The sequence below is a fragment of the Rhinolophus hipposideros genome, assembly GCF_964194185.1.
Source record: "Rhinolophus hipposideros genome assembly, chromosome: 9".
In the NCBI taxonomy this organism is placed as follows: domain Eukaryota; kingdom Metazoa; phylum Chordata; class Mammalia; order Chiroptera; family Rhinolophidae; genus Rhinolophus; species Rhinolophus hipposideros.
In genome coordinates, this window is record NC_138055.1 from 62,341,931 (window position 1) to 62,361,825 (window position 19,895).

General features: G+C 36.6%; 1 protein-coding gene across 1 annotated transcript in view; it reads right to left on the reverse strand.

Moving 5' to 3' along the window:
* Positions 1-213: 213 nt before the first annotated feature.
* Positions 214-19,895, reverse strand: part of WIF1 (WNT inhibitory factor 1) — a 69,048-nt gene continuing 49,366 nt past the window's right edge. The window contains exons 5-10 of the mRNA XM_081060245.1: positions 19,667-19,762; positions 18,565-18,660; positions 14,791-14,886; positions 5,174-5,269; positions 4,562-4,657; positions 214-1,439 (exon numbers count right to left, since the gene is read on the reverse strand). Coding sequence (XP_080916371.1) covers positions 1,318-1,439; positions 4,562-4,657; positions 5,174-5,269; positions 14,791-14,886; positions 18,565-18,660; positions 19,667-19,762 — 602 coding nt within the window. The 3' untranslated portion in view covers positions 214-1,317. The remainder of the gene's footprint in view (positions 1,440-4,561; positions 4,658-5,173; positions 5,270-14,790; positions 14,887-18,564; positions 18,661-19,666; positions 19,763-19,895) is intronic.

The window sequence follows — 19,895 nt, forward strand, 5'->3', positions numbered from 1 at the left end:
TTGCTAAAAAAATAAATAAAAAATAAAAAGAAGGAGAAAGAATAGCAGAGCATTAACATTTCAGAGTCTGATGACATGGATTGAAACCTGTCCCACCCTATCATGTGTGGTCTGGGTGAGTTGCTTCATATTTCCGTGACTCAGTTTTCTTTTCTGTAAAAAGGCATTATGATACCCGCCTCATAGGATTGTAAGATAACACATAATGTTCTTGGGAACCAACAGATTTTTAATAAATGGTACCACTTTTCATTTGAGACATTCTGACACCTTTAGAAAGCCTTCCACTACTGGGATAGATAACACATTTTAGTTAGAGAAGGACTCTTCAAAGAAATGACAACTAAGCTGAGAGCTGACATAAATAGGAGCATTGCAGGCAGTGACCACAGAGGGTTGTGTGGCGTGGCTACACAACAGAAACAGAGAGCTGGGAGGGAGAGATGTGGCTGGGGAGCTAGGCCAGGGTCAGAATGGAACAGCTTCTCTTCTTAATGGTGCTTCTCTTTTTAACCACCACTCAGGTGCAACCAACTTTATTTCCAGAAGATAGTATTCCAAGACCACTCCACACAACACTGAAAACTAAAGCAGCACCTTTATTTTATACATACAAACAGTATAAAATGTTTATTACGTAAGAGCTGTGTTTTGTTTACAATATATTATATTGCTTCAAGCCAATGCCAAAACTTCATACATTATATTCCCTATTTTATTGTGTTTACAATATATTATATTGTTTAAATGCCACTACCACAGTGTTATTTCTTCTTCTTTTTTTTAATAGTGAATTCTCTGGAATCATGGTAAGGTCAAAATATATTGTACTGAGAGTTAAAAAATAAGGGCAATTAAAAAATATGTGACAAATGTCTAAATACAGGACAATAAAATTTGAAATGCTATAACTTCAGCACTCTCAACTGCTCCGTCCAAACCCTTGTGATTTATGCATATTTGTTCCATTTTCCTTCTCTAATATACCCCCAACCCTTTGACACCATGAATGCATTGTGATTTTAGGACTTATCTGCCAACTACACACTGAAAAGACAAAATTTTAACCTGACCAACTGCCATAATATAAAATCTGTCCCAAAGCATTGAAACAAGAAAATCTATACCATCATGCTACAGACGTACTTAGAAAACTTAAAAGGAAGAGTAAATATCAGCTCAGTGATTTATAATGAAGCTAATAAAATTCAGGCCAGTATTCTTAACTGTAATGAACATTATTTGAACATTCAACACATGAAAGGTTAACAAAGGCTATGAACTTGGTGTAACTTAAAACGTTTCAGATGTCGGAGTTCACCAGATGTAATTGGATTCAGGTGGATCCTGCCGCTCCTCCGCCTTTTTAGGTGAAGGTGTGTGCTGCCTGAGCCGGGCGCCTGCTGGCCTCAGGGCATGCATGAGGCTGGCTCCATACCCTGCAAAATTATTCACAGCTTAAAAGAAAAGAAACTACAAAAACAGGCTCTTCTGATTCATTATTAACCATTCAAATAAAATCCATTTTCTCTTTTCAACCCAGAGTGAAAGACCACAGCAACCACAAAAAGCTATCTGAAGAGATGTTACAGGTTCAAGATGCCTGTTAAGAGAAACCTATTCCACGAACTCCATCAAATCTGGCTTCCATGGAATGTCTGGCTATACACAAACTCTTGATGTGAAGTTTGGATGAATGTGATTAAATGGAAGGATATTCTCCACAAAGGACTGGTAAGGCTCTAGCATGGAGGTCTGAAATGTAGAGATACTTCTGCAGTGGATTGGATCATTGATCCTTTGCACTGCATAGCAAGACCTTCGTCAGTTATATTGATCCAGTTCGATACAACAAGCTCCACTCTTCATATAGCTCACACGATCGGGTGTCGCTATTGCACTTACACAAAATATAAATTTTGTAAGAACTAAGGACTTCAATTACACACCTTAGAGAAAGGGTATGATTTGAACTGACTCCTTATCAATGGGGATTTGTGAGTTTTGGTCAAGGTGGGAATCTACCCATTTCCAGCTCAGTTGTTGTTAAGTAGAGTGTAACACTGAGTCACAACTTGAGACCTTCCATTCTCCTACTTGTGAATTTTTGGAGGTGCTTAGAGAACTGATTCATTTCTACCCATTTCCTAAAACTGATCCAAGACAGCAATCACATTGAAAAAAATCTGCCTCCATGTTCCTGTGCATTAGAATCAAGTTTGGCATTTCATTTGTTCCTTGTGGTTTTTAAATGCAAGCATGCCGTTAAATAACTACTGAGAGCAGAACACTTTGTTCCCGAATGTGTTTCTTTGAATTGTTAGTATGTAGGCTAGTAGCTCATGGAACCGCCAAAACATGAGCCAACAATGTGCTTGGAGTAAATCCCTATCCTGCTGTTTTCCCTGCCACCCATGAAGCCCAAACCTCCCTGCTGGTGAGGGTGAGCCTAAGCAGAGAAGTCTGTCTCCAGTATCCTCCTCCCCACCAAGATGTCTGGGTGCCTGGGACCTCCCAACGTGTCACCCCACTGGGAATCTGTTCTTAGAAGAACTCTGTGCCTTAGAGCTTCCTCGTCACCTCCCTCCAATCAAAATAAGCCTCATTCTTTCAGCCTGATTCTCTTAGCTAATGTACAAAATGGCTGGGTGGCCTCTACAAGAAAACACATTTGCATTTTAATCAGGCATCAGGGCATCTTCTTGACATGCAACGCCTTGATCTGAAGGAGGTGCACTGATGACAGAAGCTTTCAGCTGCACGTCTACAAGTGAGGGTACTCTCTGGGGGCTGGCAGACCTGTCAGAATCGTTCATCTCTACTCCATGACAGCCCCTAACTGGCTCTCCTTTTGTATGTGTCAGCAGGAACAGTGTCCCTCAGGCTCTCCTTCTGTCACTTCTGGTGGTCACCAGGCTCCAGATGTGAGTCCCAGAAGATGTTTGTAATTGAGACCTGGGATGTACGGTCTGACCTCATCTCAGGACTGAAGATTTCTGGAAAGTTACTCTGATTTGGGGGCAAAATTCAGGGTTTGTATCTAGTTGAGGGTAGAATAGAGTCTGGTTTGCTCTTTTCCAAAATAGCTCTAAAAATGGTTAGTTTTCTATAGGTATTTTAGTCCAAAGGAGGTTTCCTGGTAAGTATGTCCTAACCGGGATCCATAACCACCTGGGTAAAGGAGCTATTTTTCAGAGGAGCCGCACTTCTTGCTAAGCGGTGCCCACCTGGACCAACTCAATCTACCATCCAATCAATTCAGTAGGTGAAAAAGAATCAAATCAATAGTTTAGTGTAGCCTAGACCAGTCACCAACTACCTAAAAATCAACAAATTAGTAAACATGTGCATACCTACATACAAATGTATTTTATACATATGAATAATATAAAGTGAACATTATAAAATATACACAAAAATAAGAAATTTGAGATTGAGGTGTATAACTACAAATATTTATGTATTACATCTGTAATTATACAAAGAGAAATAAAATAATATAAAATATAATTTAAAACTAGTATTTTTTTCTCAGCATCCCAGCTAATCATGGTCACATTCACTGGGCTAGATGAACCACCGTTGGGAGACCATTGATCTAGAAAAACATTTGATGTGTGAATGATTTTTTTCCATTTGTGTCCATTATTTTGGAGACACAATGTGATAGACATAATCTGGACTTCTGTTATTGAAGGGTGTTGTATGATTGATATCTTCCTTTCCTCAAAGGAAAGTGGCCAGTGGGCCTATGCTTAGGAAACGGAGTTCTAGCTGCCAGATGTATGGAAACTTCATTGTTCCAGTGGTTCACTTGCCAATTGACTGTCTCTCCCACTAGAATCTAGGCTCCATCAGGCAGAGCCTTTTCTGTCTGTTCCCTAATGTGTCCCCAGTGTCCGGATTCATACTTAACACAGAGAAGACAACAATCAAAATGGTTGCATTTAGCAGGTTTCATTTTGTGTATAAAACAGGACAGTGGTTTATTATTTAAATAGCTAGTTCATTTTTGATAGTCAATACATTTGGAAAAAAAGGCAACTCCATTATAATACCTAGCCCATACTTCATAGACCTTTTCTTTCCCTCAAAAGAACTCATTTAAAACACACCATAACCAATACAATTTAAAGATTTTAGAAAGCAAAACTCTTCGTGTTTTATATGTTAGCGGCTAAATTTTCAATGATAAAATGAGAGCCAAGTAAATACTAATTCCCCATTTGACTTAAACTCTTACTTTTTACTTGTCATTTCTTTCATAGTTCACACACTGTATTAACAAATCAACCTGTTTTACTAATTTAACCTAGAAAATATTTGTGGTGATATTTGACAGATGTGGTGATATTTTATAATGATACATGCTCTCCGCTCTAAAGCTTAGACTCTAAAGTTTAGAGTCGTGGGCAGCAGGAGGAAGCATGGGGGAGAAGAGGAAGGAGAAAAAGTTGCTTTTAATGAAACAGAAAACAGGGCTGAGTTATGAGTTGTCTCTGAGTCTTTGGAGCCAAGGAACAGACGTGAAGGAGGCCGGCTCCAAACGGCTCCCACTCACTTTTATTGCAGTGTCTTCCATGCCAGCCTTCTTGACATCGGCATTTGTTGGGTTCGTGGCAGGTTCCGTGCGTACCGCAGCCAGGCTCGCAGACAGCTAGAATCAAAGGAGATAAAAAGACTGTTTCCTGAGCTTTCATTTTTCAACAGAAATACACAGCTGTTTTTCCTGCAGTTCTTTAGAATGTGTTAGTTTTGGCTTCCTCCCCTATTTTCTTTTTTTTTTCCCTCTAAGTCAATCTTCAGCTACAAGTCCAGTTGGGACTTACTGAAAAAGTCCTAAGAGGGATCTTAAACTTAGTTTGATGCTTCTCATTCACATAAGACACTCAGCGGGACTTTAAAACTGCTGGCCAATGGAAATTTATTTTCCTTAAGAAAACTGCTAATGGTGAAAAAGTTGAGTTGCATATGTGACTGTGTGTAAGTTGTTTTTTTTATGTGTTGATTTCAAACATCTTTGCTTTACATACAAGCAACATACATGTCAGTGAAGAAAGGTTCATTGTGGTGCTGAGGCAACATGCAGTAGTCACAGAAGGGAGGCAGTGTGAGATGAGTGCTACTTTTATTACCCCATAACCCACATTGGTGATGTGTACACCGTACTTACCCTTTGAACAGAGGTCTCCTTGGTATCCTTTGGAGCATTTACATTTGCTTTTACCAATGCATTTACCTCCATTTCGACAGGGTTGTGGGCATTTGCCTGAAACAGAGAAGAAGGCAAATAAGCAAGGAACTCAGGGCTTCATTCAGAGGTAATTACATTTTTCAAAGAAATTACAAGGCTTTGAGAGGATAAATGCTTTTAAATGGTAGTTATTTCCACTTATTTCAGATTGAATCTGGCTTTGAAATTGTTTGAGTTTCATTTTCGGAACAAACAGGCTAGTATTTTTACTTACGATTTGGGGATATATCTTCTACAATAAATGTGTAGCTCAAAAGCTGTGTGTACATTACTTTTTTATAAATAGAATAATATTTTAACTGACTCATAAATACTTGTAATTTAAGATATACTAATATTTAATTAGGCATGCCCCTTAATATAGGAATGACCTGAATATAGGAATATTTTCTCTGAGTTCTAATTTTTGAATGCCACTTTTTCTGAAAGCAGGCCTACACCTGTACCTGATGACATCTGTCTTTGCCTAGGATTCTCCAGAAAGCAGGGCTGGCATGCAGATAGTTTAATGGGGAAGAGAGCCTAGGCAAGAGGAATGAGGAGACTGGAAGAGTAAAACGGGAAAGGACGGAAAAGCCAACACAGAAGTGTGTTTGTGGGTGGGTCATTGCTATGGCAACCGGGCTCTATCCTGCTGGGTCCTTCTGAAGAGACATTAGATGGCACCTACAAGTGTCTGAAAGAAGGGAGAGGGGAACATGTATTCATCAGCAGCTGTCTTCCTCACCCCCCACCATGGGATAACTTCCTTGTACTTCCATTCTGCAACTGTGTGAATACAGGCTGTGTTTTTGGTTTTGGTTTTGTTTTTTAAAGGACTCAGAAGAGTCTCTGGGTAGAAAGCAAGAGAAGTGTGGAACAGCTAAGATAAGGTGCAATCAGGTTATACTTGTGCAAAAAGCAGTTGTCACAGCAGTCAGTGGCGGGAATGAAAATCTGGCTGAGAAGGATGTGAGGTGGGGCACAAAAGGTGCCTGACACCACACCTACACATTTTTCTGGAATGTCTCAGATCCTAATAATACATCATTCTTTCTTTTATCTATGTGCCAAATGAGTATTGCTAATGTTTTCACAGATCTTTGAATAGTAGGATGTTAGAGCTGGAATAGGGCCTTAGATGTAAAAATTATATAATAATTTTCTTCTTAGTCCAGAAGCTACTTATGCTCCTTCTGCAATCTAGAATTTGCCATCCTCAGGCTGAATTTTTTGAAGAAGTAGAAGATGAAGGGTTGTTCACCCAGGGCTGAAACCACTTCCTGTGACTAGCATAATAATGTTGCAGAGCAAACAGCCATTAGATTTTGGGTAGTGGAAGATTTTGGATATATTTGTTGTTATTCTTTTTCTTTTACTATAGAAGATTACTCATTACAAAGGCCTCAATACATAAAGAGAAGAAATTAAATCTTTATCCTGAAACAACTTACCTTTCATGTTCTAAGCTCTACTTTTTATGGTCAAACAAAGCTTTGAAAGAAGTGAACTATATATTTTACGAACAAGCACTATGCTTAATAGACATGAAGTGAATTCCATATGAAAATCATTTTGGTAAAAACATACTTTTCACTTATCCAAAAGGACTTCCCTCATATATAAATTGCATAAAGGAGACTTTAGTTGTAGTGGAGACAATAGAGACATAATATTGAGGTATTAGTCTCTTCAAAACCTGGAATGCCATGAGATCCTTAGGGTTTTTCTGATGCAAGGATGTTCCAGAAACAGGTATTAAAACAACCTTAATAATGGAATACCATCTTTTCACTGACCATTAAAAATCTAGAAGGGTCCTTTGTGCTAAGTTTGGATACAAAGAATAGCATTTACTATTTGGTCAAGATCCCAACTCTTACCTAAAAAAAAGAGTACCTAACTCTGAAATTCTGTTTGTGTCAAAGAAACATCTGTCAAGAAACATCACATAATGCCAACTATAATTTTATATATATAATGTGATGGTTCAGTGTGAGGTCGAAGGGATAGTGGATGGGGGAGGGGGGTTCACAGTATGAGGGATATAAATGATGAACGTCTAAGTATTACCTTGTTTTGTACACCTGAAACTAATAAATAAATTAATTAATTTAAAAAAAAAAGAAACATCACATGCACAAAATTGGATCATATCATAGTATTCTGCAATACATTGAGGTTTTTCAAGTAAGCAAGATGTGGGACAATAATTATATGGCAGGAAAGATAGAGTACTTATTGTGAAATACTTGGTGACCCCAAATTTCCCCATGTTCTATGAGAGGTGAACTTGGTAACCAAGGATAATGCAGAGAATGATTGGTGGAGAGAATCTTTTCATTGACTCCATGGGTCTTTTTATTTTCTTGACAAGAGGGTAGTGAGGACCCTTAGGTTCACTGCAGCCAGGAAGGAGGACATTCTCTCCTGGTTATCACAACAGAATTGGACTGCAGGCAACTGTTAGAATGCCATTCCTTGATCAAAGCTCATGAAGCCGAAACCTCCTGAAGATCTGATTGTTTTAAAATTCAGAATCCTACAAGTGTCTTTAATATTGATTTACTTTTTCTGAAAATATTTCACAACCACATTCTATCCGTTGGACAGTGGAAAACTGAGTCAACTAGTGAGTACCTAAAGAGACTAAGGATTACTAAAAGACAAACAGATTTGACTAAGTTTAAACAGTTAGCAGTTTTACTATAACATGGATGTGTCCAGTGAGAACAATGAGATAAGATATTGACAAAATAAGGACATTAAATTTCCTCCATCCATCAGATTATGGGATAACTTAAATTTCTACTCTGCTTCATACAGAAAAAAAGGTAAAAAAGGTTTACAATAAGTACTGACAACCATCATCTCTGGGTTTTAGGATTATGGTTGACCTTTAATTATTTTATCCAATATTCTAAATTTTTTACAGAGAACTTTTATAATCATAAAAACCTATTAAGTCATTTTTTAATTTTTAGTTTCAGTTGTACAAAACACTATAATAATTAGACATTTACACAACCCATAAAGTGATAACCTCAACAAGTCTATTACCTATCTACTACCCATCTGACACCGTATATCCCTATTACAATACCATTGATGATATTCCATGTTTACATTTCATGACTATATATATGTGTGTATATATATATATATATATATATACATATATACATATATATATATTCTTTTAAATGATAGTTGACATTCATTATTATTTTATGTTAGTTTCAGGTGTACAATGCAGTGGTTAGACATTTATATAATTTATGAAGTGATCCCCCCAATAAGCCTAGTATCCATCATACATAGTTTTTACATTATTGAGTATATTCCCCATACTATATTTCATATCCCTGTGACTATTTTGTGACTAACAATTTGTACTTTCTAATCCCTTCACCTTTCTCACCCATCCCCCATCTCCCCTCCCATCTAGTAACCATAGGTTTGTCATCTGTATCTATGAGTCCATTTCCATATTGTATGCTCATTTATTCTGTTCTTTAGATTCCACATATAAGTGAAATAATATGGCATTTGTCTTTCTCAGTCTGACTTATTTCACTTAGCATAATATCCTCTAGATATATCCATGTTGTTGCAAATGGTAAGATTTCATTTTTTGTGTGTGTGGCAGAGTAATACTTCATTGTATAAATGTACCAAAATTTCTTTATCCAGTCATCTATTGATAGGCATTTTGGTTGTTTCCATATCTTGGCTATTGTAAATAGTGCTGCAGTAAACATAGGGGTGCATATATTTTTTTGAATTACTGTTTTGGATTTCTTTGTCTAAATACCCAGGAGTGGAATTGCTGGATCATAAGGTAGTTCTATTTTGAATTTTTGGGGGGAACCTGTACACTGTTTTCCATAGTAGTTGCACTATGTTTACAATCTCACCGGCAGTGTATGAGGGTTCCCTTTTCTCCACATCCTCGTCAGCACTTGTTGTTGATTTATTGATGATAGCCATTCTGACAGGAGTGAGGTGGTATCTCATTATGGTTTTTATTTGCATTTCTCTAATGATTGGTGATGCTGAGCATCTTTTCATGTCTATTGGCCACCTGTGTGTCCTCTTTGGAGAAATGTCTATTCAGGTCCTTTGCCCATTTTTTAATTGGATTGTTTATTCTTTGGTGTCAAGTTACATAAGTTTTTTAAATAAATTTTGGATATTAACCCCTTATCAGATATGTCATTGGCAAATATCTTCTCCTATTCAGTAGGATGTCTTTTTGTTTTGTTGATTTCCTTTGCTGTGAAAAAACATTTTAGTTTTAGTTTTAGTTTTAAACAAACCCATTTGTTTAATTTTTCTTTTGTTTCTCTTGCCCAAGAAGATATATCAGTGAAAATATTACTAAGGGTAATGTCTGAGAGTTTACTTCCTATATTTTCTTCTAGGAGTTTTATGGTTTCAGGTCTTACATTTAAATCTTTAATCCATTTTGAGTTTATGCTGTATGTGGCATAAGAAGGTGGTCCAATTTCTTTTTTTTTTTTTTTTATGTATCTGTCCAGTTTCCCCAGCACCACTTATTGAACAGACTGTCTTTACCCCAATATAAATTCTTGCTTCCTTTGTCATGGAGTAAATGACCACATAGGCATGGATGTATTTCTGTGCTCTCCATGCTGTTCCATTGATTTATGTGTCTGTCTGTACACCAATACCATGTTGTTGTACTGAACATGTATTATGTTCTGTGAAAAATGGCATTGGTATTTTGGGAGAGGTTGCACTGACTCTATAGATTGCTTTGGGTATTATGGACCTTTTAACTATATTAATTCTTCCTATCCATGAGCATGGTATATGTTTCCATTTATTTGTATCTTCTTTAACTTCTCTCTTCAATGTCATAATTTTCTGAGTACAGATTTTTTACTTCCTTGGTTGAATTTATTCCTCAGCATTTTTTTTGATGCAATTGTAAATAAAATTGTTTTCTTAATTTCTCTTTCTAATAGTTTGCTATTGGTGTATAAAAAGGCAACCGATTTCTGAATATTATATTTGTATCCTGCTACTTTACTAAATTCATCAGTTCTAATAGTTTTTTGGTGGACTCTTTGGGGTTCTCTCTATATAGTATCATGTCATTTGCAAATAATGACAGTTTTACTTCTTTCTTTCCCATTTGATGCCTTTTATTTATTTTTCTTGACTGATTGCTGTGGTTGGGATTTCCAGTACTATGTTGAATAAACGTGGTGAAAGTGGGCATCCTTATCTTGTTCTTGAGCTTAAAAAAGAATGCTTTTAGCTGTTCCCCATTGAATATGATATCAGCTATGGGTTTGTCATATACAGCCTTTATTATGTTGAGATATGTTACCTCTATTCCCACTTTGCTGAGAGTTTTTATCATAAATGGATGCTGGATTTTGTCAATTGCCTTTTCTGCATCTATTGATATGACCATATAATTTTTATTTATTTATTTATTTATTTATTTATTTATTTTTCCATTTTAGAATAGTTTTATTTTATTTTATTTTATTATTTTTTAAGATTTTATTGGGGAAGGGGAACAGGACTTTATTGGGGAACAGTGTGTACTTCCAGGACTTTTTCCCAAGTCAAGTTGTTGTCCTTTCAATCTTAGTTGTGGAGGGTGCAGCTCAGCTTCAGGTCCAGTTGCCTATAGTTGCAGGGGGCGCAGCCCACCATCCCTTGCAAGAGTTGAACGGGCAACCTTGTGGTTGAGAGGACACACTCCAACCAACTGAGCCATCCAGAGCTCAGCAGCAGCTCAGCTCAAGGTGCCGTGTTCAATATTAGTTGCAGGGGGCGGAGCCCACCATCCCTTGTGGGACTCGAGGAATTGAACTGGCAACCTTGTGGTTGAGAGTCCACTGGCCCATGTGGGAATTGAACCGGCAGCCTTCAGAGTTAGGAGCATGGAGCTCTAACTGCCTGAGCCACCGGGCCGTCCCCCGACCATATGATTTTTATCTTTCATTTTGTTGTTGTGGTGTATCACGTTAATTGATTTGAGGATATCGAACCAACCTTGCATACCAGGAATGAATCCTACTTGATCGTTGTATGTGATCTTTTAACATATTGTTGAATTTGATTTGCTAATATTTTGTTGAGGATTTTGCACCTATGTTCATTAGGGATATCAGCCTATAGTTTTTTGGGTTTTTTTGTAGTGTCTTTGTCTGGTTTTGGAATCAGGGTAATTGTGGCCTCATAAAATGAGCTTTCTTGGAAGCCTTCTTGGATTCCTTCTTTTCTCTTGGATTTTTTGGAATAGTTTGAGGATAATAGGTGTTAATTCTTTTTTCAATGTTTGATAAAATTCACCTGTGAAGCCATCCGGTCCAGAAGTTTGTTTGTTGGGAACTTGTCGATTACTGATTCAATTTTGTTGATAGTAATTAGTCTGCTCACATTTTCTCTTTCTTCTTGATTTAGCCTTGCAATATCATATGCTTCTAGGAATTTATCCATTTCTTCCAGATTGTCCAATCTGTTGTTGTATAGTTGCTGGTAGTATTTTCTTAAATTTTTTTGTATTTCTGTGGTGTCAGTTGTCACTTCTCTTTCATTTCTGATTTTATTTATTTGGGTCCTTTTACTTTTTTCTGATGAGTCTGGTTAAAGGTTTGTTGATTTTGTTTATCCTTTCAAAAAAACCAGCTCTTGGTTTCATTGATCTTTTTTATTTTTTAAGTCTCTATTTCATTTATTTCTGCATTAGACTTTTTATTTGATATTTTTCTTGATTTTTTAGGTTGGCCTGTATTGCTATGAATTTCCCTCTTAGGACTGCTTTCAATGTGTCCCATAGATTTTGGGTCATTGTATTTTCATTTTCATTTGTCTGAAGGTATCTTTTGATTTGTTCCTTGATCTCATTGTTGACCTATTAATAATTTAGTAGCATGTTATTTAGCCTCCATATGTTTGTGTGTTTTTCATGTTTTTTTCTTGTAATTGATTTCTAGTTTCATACCGTTATTGTCAGAGAAGATGCTTGATACGATTTCAATCTTCTTAAATGTATTAAGATTCGTTTTGTGGCCTAACATGCGATCTATCTTGAAAAATGTTCCAGGTGCACTTGAAAAGAATGTATATTCTGCTTCTTTGGGGTGAAATGTTCTAAAAATATCAATTAAATCCATCTGGTCTAGTATGTCATTTAAGGTCACTGTTTCCATGTTGATTTTCTGTCTGGAAGATCTGTTCATTGGTGTCAGTAGGGAGTTAAAGTCCCCTACTATGGTTGTGTTACTGTTGATCTCTGCCTTTATGTCAGTCAATATTTGTTTTATATATGTAGGTGCTCCTATGTTGGGTGCATAAATGTTTATTAGGGTGATGCTCTCTTGTTGGATTGATCCTTGTATTATTATGTAAGGTATGTCCTTCTTTGTCTCTTATTGTAGTCTGCATTTTAAAGTCTATTTTGTCTGATGTAAGTATTACCACCCCAGTTATTTTCTTGTTTGCATTTGTGTGAAATATCTTTTTCCATTCCTTAACTTTCAGTCTATGTGTATCATATGTTATATGACTATTTATATAAATAAATATGAAATGTCCAGACAGAATAGGAAAATCTAAAGAGACAGAAAGCAGATTAGTGGTTTCCAGGGTCTTGGGTAGGGAGGAATGAGAAGTGACTACTAATGGGTACAGGGTTTCTTTTTGGGGTGATGACATGTTCTTGAATTAGATAAAAGTGATACTACATGATTTTGTAAATATACTGAACTGTATGCTTTTAAATGGTAAATTTTATGGTATGTGAATTATATATCAATTTTAAAATAAGAGTACATAATTCAATTTTTGTCTCTATTACACCAGAGGCACTTTTCTACTCAAGATCCATTTCTGTATATTTCTGGTAATATGGTAATAGAAACAGAAAATTTGTTAAAAGGATTTGAGTATAACTTCTGATAGGGATAAACAGGAGCTTCCAAAGGTCCACATTTTTGGCACAGTTATGAAAAAAACAAAACAGAAATACAAAACATTGTCTCTGCCCATGAAAATGTCATAAAGGGCATGAAAGGGCATACTTACATGAAATGAGCCCAGGAACAAAGATTCATAAACATGAACCAACAAACTACATGAAATCTTAGAGTAAGTACAGGGAAAAAACCAAGGGAAGTAAGTTCACAGAATTCTTTATCAGGGCAGGGTAACTAATAAGAACAGAAACCACATCCTGACAATTAATTACGTATTCCATGGAAACTTCAGAGGTATTTCATTTGAACTCTATAAAAAGTGATTACTTCATCTACTACTCATTAAAGTACGAAAATCCACAAATAAATTAGAGGTTGAAAGTTAAAATAGGAAGTCAGTATTATTTAATTTTGAACCCACTACAACTTCAGAAACTATGGCTGTACTAAACACAGTGGTGTTTTGCAGATTTAATACAGCTGGAAATAAAAATGCCATATTCCAGAACTTCCAGAAAGGCAGGGACACGGCACCCTCAGCAGACGTGCTCATGTTGCCTTTGCACGTTCCTGAGTGGAGCTTTGATGTTATCTGTCTTTTGGATCATAAAGCAATCCAGGATGGGGTTGGCTTATTTCTGAGTTTAATAGAGAGCTTCAGTGACTTGCTGAGGGTGACACGTGTAGTAGGGGGCAGAGCCAGAACAAGCAATTTGATTCCTCATTCCCAAAACAATGATTATCTACCATATTCTACCCTTAAATTTTTATTTTTATTTTTATTTATTTATTTATTTATTTTTGTATTGGAGCATGGCAAACATATAGTGAAGGCATAACATGCCCCAATCTTAAATTTACAACTCAACTAATTTTTTTTTACATAAATAAACATTCATGTAACACTTCATCAATCCAAGTATAAAGCATTTTTGGCAGTCCATAAAGTTCCTTTGTGTCCCCAACCACTATTCTGGTTTCTCCCATCATCTATTAGTTTTGCCTGTTCTTGAACTTCATAAAAATGGAATGATACAATATGCACTTTTTTGTATCTAGCTCCTTTTGCTTAACATCTGTGTAATTCATTCATGTTATTGTATGTGCTACTCGTTCGTTCTTTCTTATTGTTGTGCCTTCTTCTTTCTTGTTTTACTTGAGTCTATAGGAAATATGGCAGTGAGTGGCAGAGAAAAAACTCTCTATCCATGCAGGTAGGTGAGCAAATCTCAGCTGTCCCAAAGCTCTGGTTTACATTTCTAGGCTGACACTATGGGCTCTGCACAATGAGAAGGATGAAATCACCCGGATGAAATCACCGAGAACAATGCAACATGCTGAATAACCCAAACCCAGACATAACTGAGTCAGAGAGAGTTTGCTCTGAGTCGTCTGAGTTGAGCTATGTCATCTTGTGCCCCACCTTTAGCCAAAATGATTGGGGGCTAAATCTAGTGAAAAGAAACCACTGGCCTGAGACCTTAATCAAGCCTATTCATTATCTTTGGGCTTCAGATTCCTCATTGATAAAATGCAGGGGTTAGGTGGAGTTTCTAAGGTCCCCTCAAATCAAAGAGAATGCAGGTCAGTACTCACTTATTTCACACTGTTCTCCCTCTAGTCCTGGAGGACAAATACACTTTCCAGGGTAGAAACAGGTCCCTCCATTCAGGCAGGTAGTTGAACAGTTTGCTGTTAGAATGAATAACAGGGTATCGCATTAGACAGTAGGCTAAATCTAAAACAATAAAGAAACAAAAATCTTCACTTACAGTTAGGTGACACTTCTGAGGCATCTACTACTTGTCCATTCACTTATGTGGTAAAGTAAGCCACTTTACAAATACAAGAATTGTAATCAATTGCTTGACCATTTACGGACTCCAACAACGTAATAGGATACCATACACATTTCATATAGCACCCACCCAGAGGGGTTTACATCTTAGTGAAAAATTATTTTTTTTTCTTGTAAATATCTATGCCCTTACAAGGAGAACACTATAAACCCGATCCCCCCAATTTTTTTAAGATAAAGTAAGAGAAAATGGAGAACACTTTCAAAGTTGAAATAGATAAAAGAAGTCATAAATACGTATTAGGATCTGACAAAAAAGCAACTTTTTTTCAGAATAAGAGATTCCTCTTATGTAATAGGAATTTTTTAAAAACAGACTTTTATGATGTTTGGAGGAAGGAGGGGTAGTAGTTAGGAAAGGACTGACTGCCGACCCTTGTGAGATCCCATAGATAGGAAGTGGTGGCAGCATGAGCCAGAGGAATGAAGAACTGGGATAGATTGTCATGGGAGTTCAATTAATTGGATTATCCAGGTAATAATTGGACTGTGTGTGATTCATCCTAAACCCGCTCTCTTGGTGTCAGCTTCTGGAAATTGACTGCTCACTGGCACCTAAAATAGAAGGAATACAGAAATGGGGAGGAGGGAGAGTAAAATATCTAAAAATAGACAAGTTGGCTCATTCTATACAGGAGATTAAAGTAAGAGCTTGGATTCTGAGCAATTCCTGTTATATGACCTATTTGTTCTTGTCCTATACAAAACAGGCCAAAGTTGGCTATGGATGAACCAAAGCTGAAGGAAGCTTCCAGTAGGAAAATCAGAAAGGAAATCCAAAAGTTATAAGTGTATGCTTTCTCTGTGGAAAGGAAGTCCAACTAGAATGTTCTATGAACATCACACTTCTTAAATGATAAAGCTTTTTGTTTCAAATCCTAGGTATCGTCTAGCTTAAGACAACGCTGTACTCGCTTTGGCAAAATCAAACCTCCTGATGTAGAGGGGAGCTGCAGCATCTGAGTATAGGATTTAAGATTTGGATTTAGGAGAACCAGCTCTTTGAGCTTCCTCTTTGCTACTTGGTGCTAGAATTGTTAGGGCTGGCCAGTTGTATTTGTGTCCTGTCTCCGTACTTGTCCCTGTTTCTCCTGGCAGTGCCAGCTTGGCCAGAGCCCTCTGGGCACTACCTCTTACTAACAAGTCAAATGAGAAGAATCTGGGAGCTTATTTAAATGTTATAGAATATGGCCACACTCTTAGTATTTGCATAGTATTTTACCGTCCTGACCAAGACTTTTTACATTTCTGTTGTGCAATGATTCTTGAACAGGAAAATGAGCCAGAGACGCTAAGTAACTTTCACAGGAACTGAGGGTATGGTGGGCCAATGCTTAACTACTCAATTCCCGAAGTTTGTGACTGATGTCCCAAGAACCGATGAAAATTAATCTTTAATGTTTCTAAAAATGTAGTGCTAACGTCTAGCTCTCTGCCACTAATTAAAGCATTTTTTAGAGGTTCTATACTCCCTCCTGGATAATAAAGCATTTTTTTGTTGAGGTAGTAAAAAATTGTTTTTTAATGTTCCCAGATCTCCAGTGAGACAAAGTGGAATTTCAACAGACTTTCTAAAGAATAATAATTTTAAAAAATTATTGTAATCTAACAAGGAGGAAAATTTTTCATCTGAAAGGTACAATATTACCAAATGTAAAAAACACTAAAATCCAGATAGATATTTTCCTTCAACAGTGACCAGGAAGTGTTTGTGACACCATACCATTAGAAAAACAATGCAACTGACATTCCACTGTGCAAACAACACCAAAAACAGCCATATCTACGTAAGGAGGTCTCACAAAGCTGAAGAATTTGTTTTATTTCCTAATAGTTTCGAGATAATATGAGTTGAATTCTGCTTCAAGAAATGCCCAATTTTGAAACAGCAGAGATGCTGAGTGCTAAATTTAGACAAATAAAAAGAAGATTCACAATAAGGAATCTTTCTCACTGGTTGTTAATTATTATTAGTGTCATTAGTGCTTAATCCTTATGAATACAAATTTTTAAAAATTGTTTTTAGTCCAAGGCTCCAGTTTTAAAAGATTACTTTAAAATAAAAGGTGGAGATGCTCTCACATATTATCTCAATTAGCTTAGGGGACCAGGGGTCAACGGCTTAATTTCGTTTAGAGATGGGAAAAGCATGATCCACAGCGAGATCGAGATATCTGTGCAGATCCAGAGTCACTTGTGGAGGAAATGGGACCGGAAGCAGGCAGCCTGAGTATCAACGTGGTAGAGTAAAAGATCTGAATTTGGGTCAAGCTACTCAAGCTCTATATACCTCATTTATCTGGGAATGCGATGGATACAACTTCACATATCTCAAAAGGCTGTTGAGAATAAAATCTGATAATTGTATGAAAGTACTCTGTATGTCAGAAAATAGCAGATAACCAAAATTATTATTCTGATACATGCTAAGGGATCTTTCCTTTAGCTTTTCTGTCTTTTTATTTAAAGTTGCTTATTTCGATCTTAATTGGCACTAACTGCATTATCACTAAAGAAACATTTCTCAAAAATAACGCTCATTTTATTTTGAGCACATATTTATTTAAAACTAGTGCTCTGGTCATTCAATTAAAATTTTTGACACAAGGATAATTTCATAAATTATATACACTTTGGAGGATATTATTTGATGTTTTTCTATAAAAGATGTGAACTGGGCAAAATAGATAGGTATCTTGTTAAGAGCATGAATCATTCAGCAATATTTTAGGACCAAATTTGAATCTACTTTCTGAGAGTAAAATCTGACTATGATGCTGCATCATAGGAAGAAGGAACCGGATCTCTCAGGGATGTGATCTGTAAGCAGAGCATTGACTTGTGGGGGCAGTGAACTTCTACGTCAGGCAATTTGGAGCAGGTTGCTTCATTTCTAAGAAGCTCACCCTGATTTAGGACCTACAAAACCCATGTGGCAGGGACACCTAGTTGTTCACAAAAATCCATGTTCTCCTCCCAAAAAGTTGTCTGTCAGTGGAAGACAGCTTTCCAGCCAGGATTGGCATTTCTCCTGCCTGTATCCAGGTAGATTCATGGGGTTAATTCCTACCTGTGGAACAGGTGGGGAAGTTTAGTAGGTCACTTCTGAGCCAGTTTTTATTTTGTTTTGTTTTGTTTTTAAGCAGTGCCTATTCCAATCTCTTTGTCTCTGCTTATTGGCTAGATCCAGAGAGCTCCAAAGCTCTAGACAAGACCACAGATGGAAGGTGCCTGGGTCCCTGAGTCACTATATGGAAAAAAGCTGCCCTGCCCACTGACCAGGTATTCCTGCACTGGAGCATTCTGTGAGTGAAAATAAGCTTCTACTGTGTTAAGCTACACTAAAAGTTGGGGTTACAGTAATTATAGAAACTAGCTAAGTGATAAACCCTATTTACATCACTGTTATAAAAAGTGATATGTTAAATACATGTATTTTAATCAAACAGTTAATAAGTAAAAAATAACCAACAAAACAACAAAAAACCTTGTTCTTAAAAAGAAACAATTACCTTTATCACAATTGACTCCATAGAATCCAGGTGGGCAGATGCAGAAACCAGGAGTAACACAAAGCCCGCCATTCATACATCGTGGTGTGCAAAGGGCTAGTAGGGAGAGAACTCTGATTAAGGCCAAGTAGGGTTTTGGAGCAGGAACATTTTAGAAATGTCAATAATACAATCAGTTTGCATTTTTAAGCTTTGTGGTTGATTCAAAAATGGCCACTCTTTGGAAATACAAGTTCTTTCTTTAGAGATACAAGTTTTTCTTGTATCTCTAAAATGATTTTTGTGCTGTAAATCAATTTTTTTTCATATCAGACTGGTTTTTTAACCAATTTCATGTAAGAAAAGTTTGGAGTTGTTCCATTGGAATGGCTGACTAAACTTTGCCCAAAATCATTATTTCAACTAAGATATGGTCTTCCTAAGATTATAAATATTTTTTCCTGCCCTATTTCCTTGATCTTCTAATTTCAAAATAAATGCAAGTAAGAAAAATTCTTATTTATTGAAGACGAAAAATATTATTCTGGTCAATAAGCTTTTAGTACTTAAGCATCTTGTGGTTAATGTACATTTTATTGTTTATCTCTTTTTTATATAACTTTCTTAATAGTAATTTCATTTAAATAGATGTACTCACTGCAAAAATGATATTCATCCTTCTTTTTGGCTTATAGCAACTTCATAATCAGGTGTAGGCTTAATTGTGAATCAAGCCACTTTTGATTGGAGTAGATACTTTCAAGTCAATCATAACACTAGCTTTTAAAATGCAATTTAAGTAGAGTAAAAAACCTCAAAACTTTTATAAGAATATGCCAAAGTGTGGTGTATATAATAGCAAATATTTTGGTTGAGGGGCCACAAAGAATGTAGACATTGTGCCAAAGTTCTCAGCCCGTCACCACATATTGGATTTAACAGAAAATCACTCTTAGAAGAAATACTTCCCAATAGCTCTTCTGTGCTTTAAAAGGTTTAACCAATCCTTATAATGTGACCAAAAAAGTAATTTCAGGGGATGTATTAAAAATACATGTGGACTCCTATGTGACACCCATTTCATTAGGAAGCAAACAAGGGAAGCTGGCACTCTGTTCTTTACCTTTCTCACAGTGAGGTCCGTAGAATCCATCAGGACACTCGCAGACACGTCTTTCATTACAAAAGCCTCCATTTCGGCACCCTCCTGGGCATTCAGCTTCACCAAAGAGAAACAATTTATATGGACACCTTTCAAATCATGTTTGGGGAGTTACAGCGAGCATGAAGAAGTTAGTGATCATTTTTCCCCCAGTGCACCAATGACCATTATATATACATACATACATATA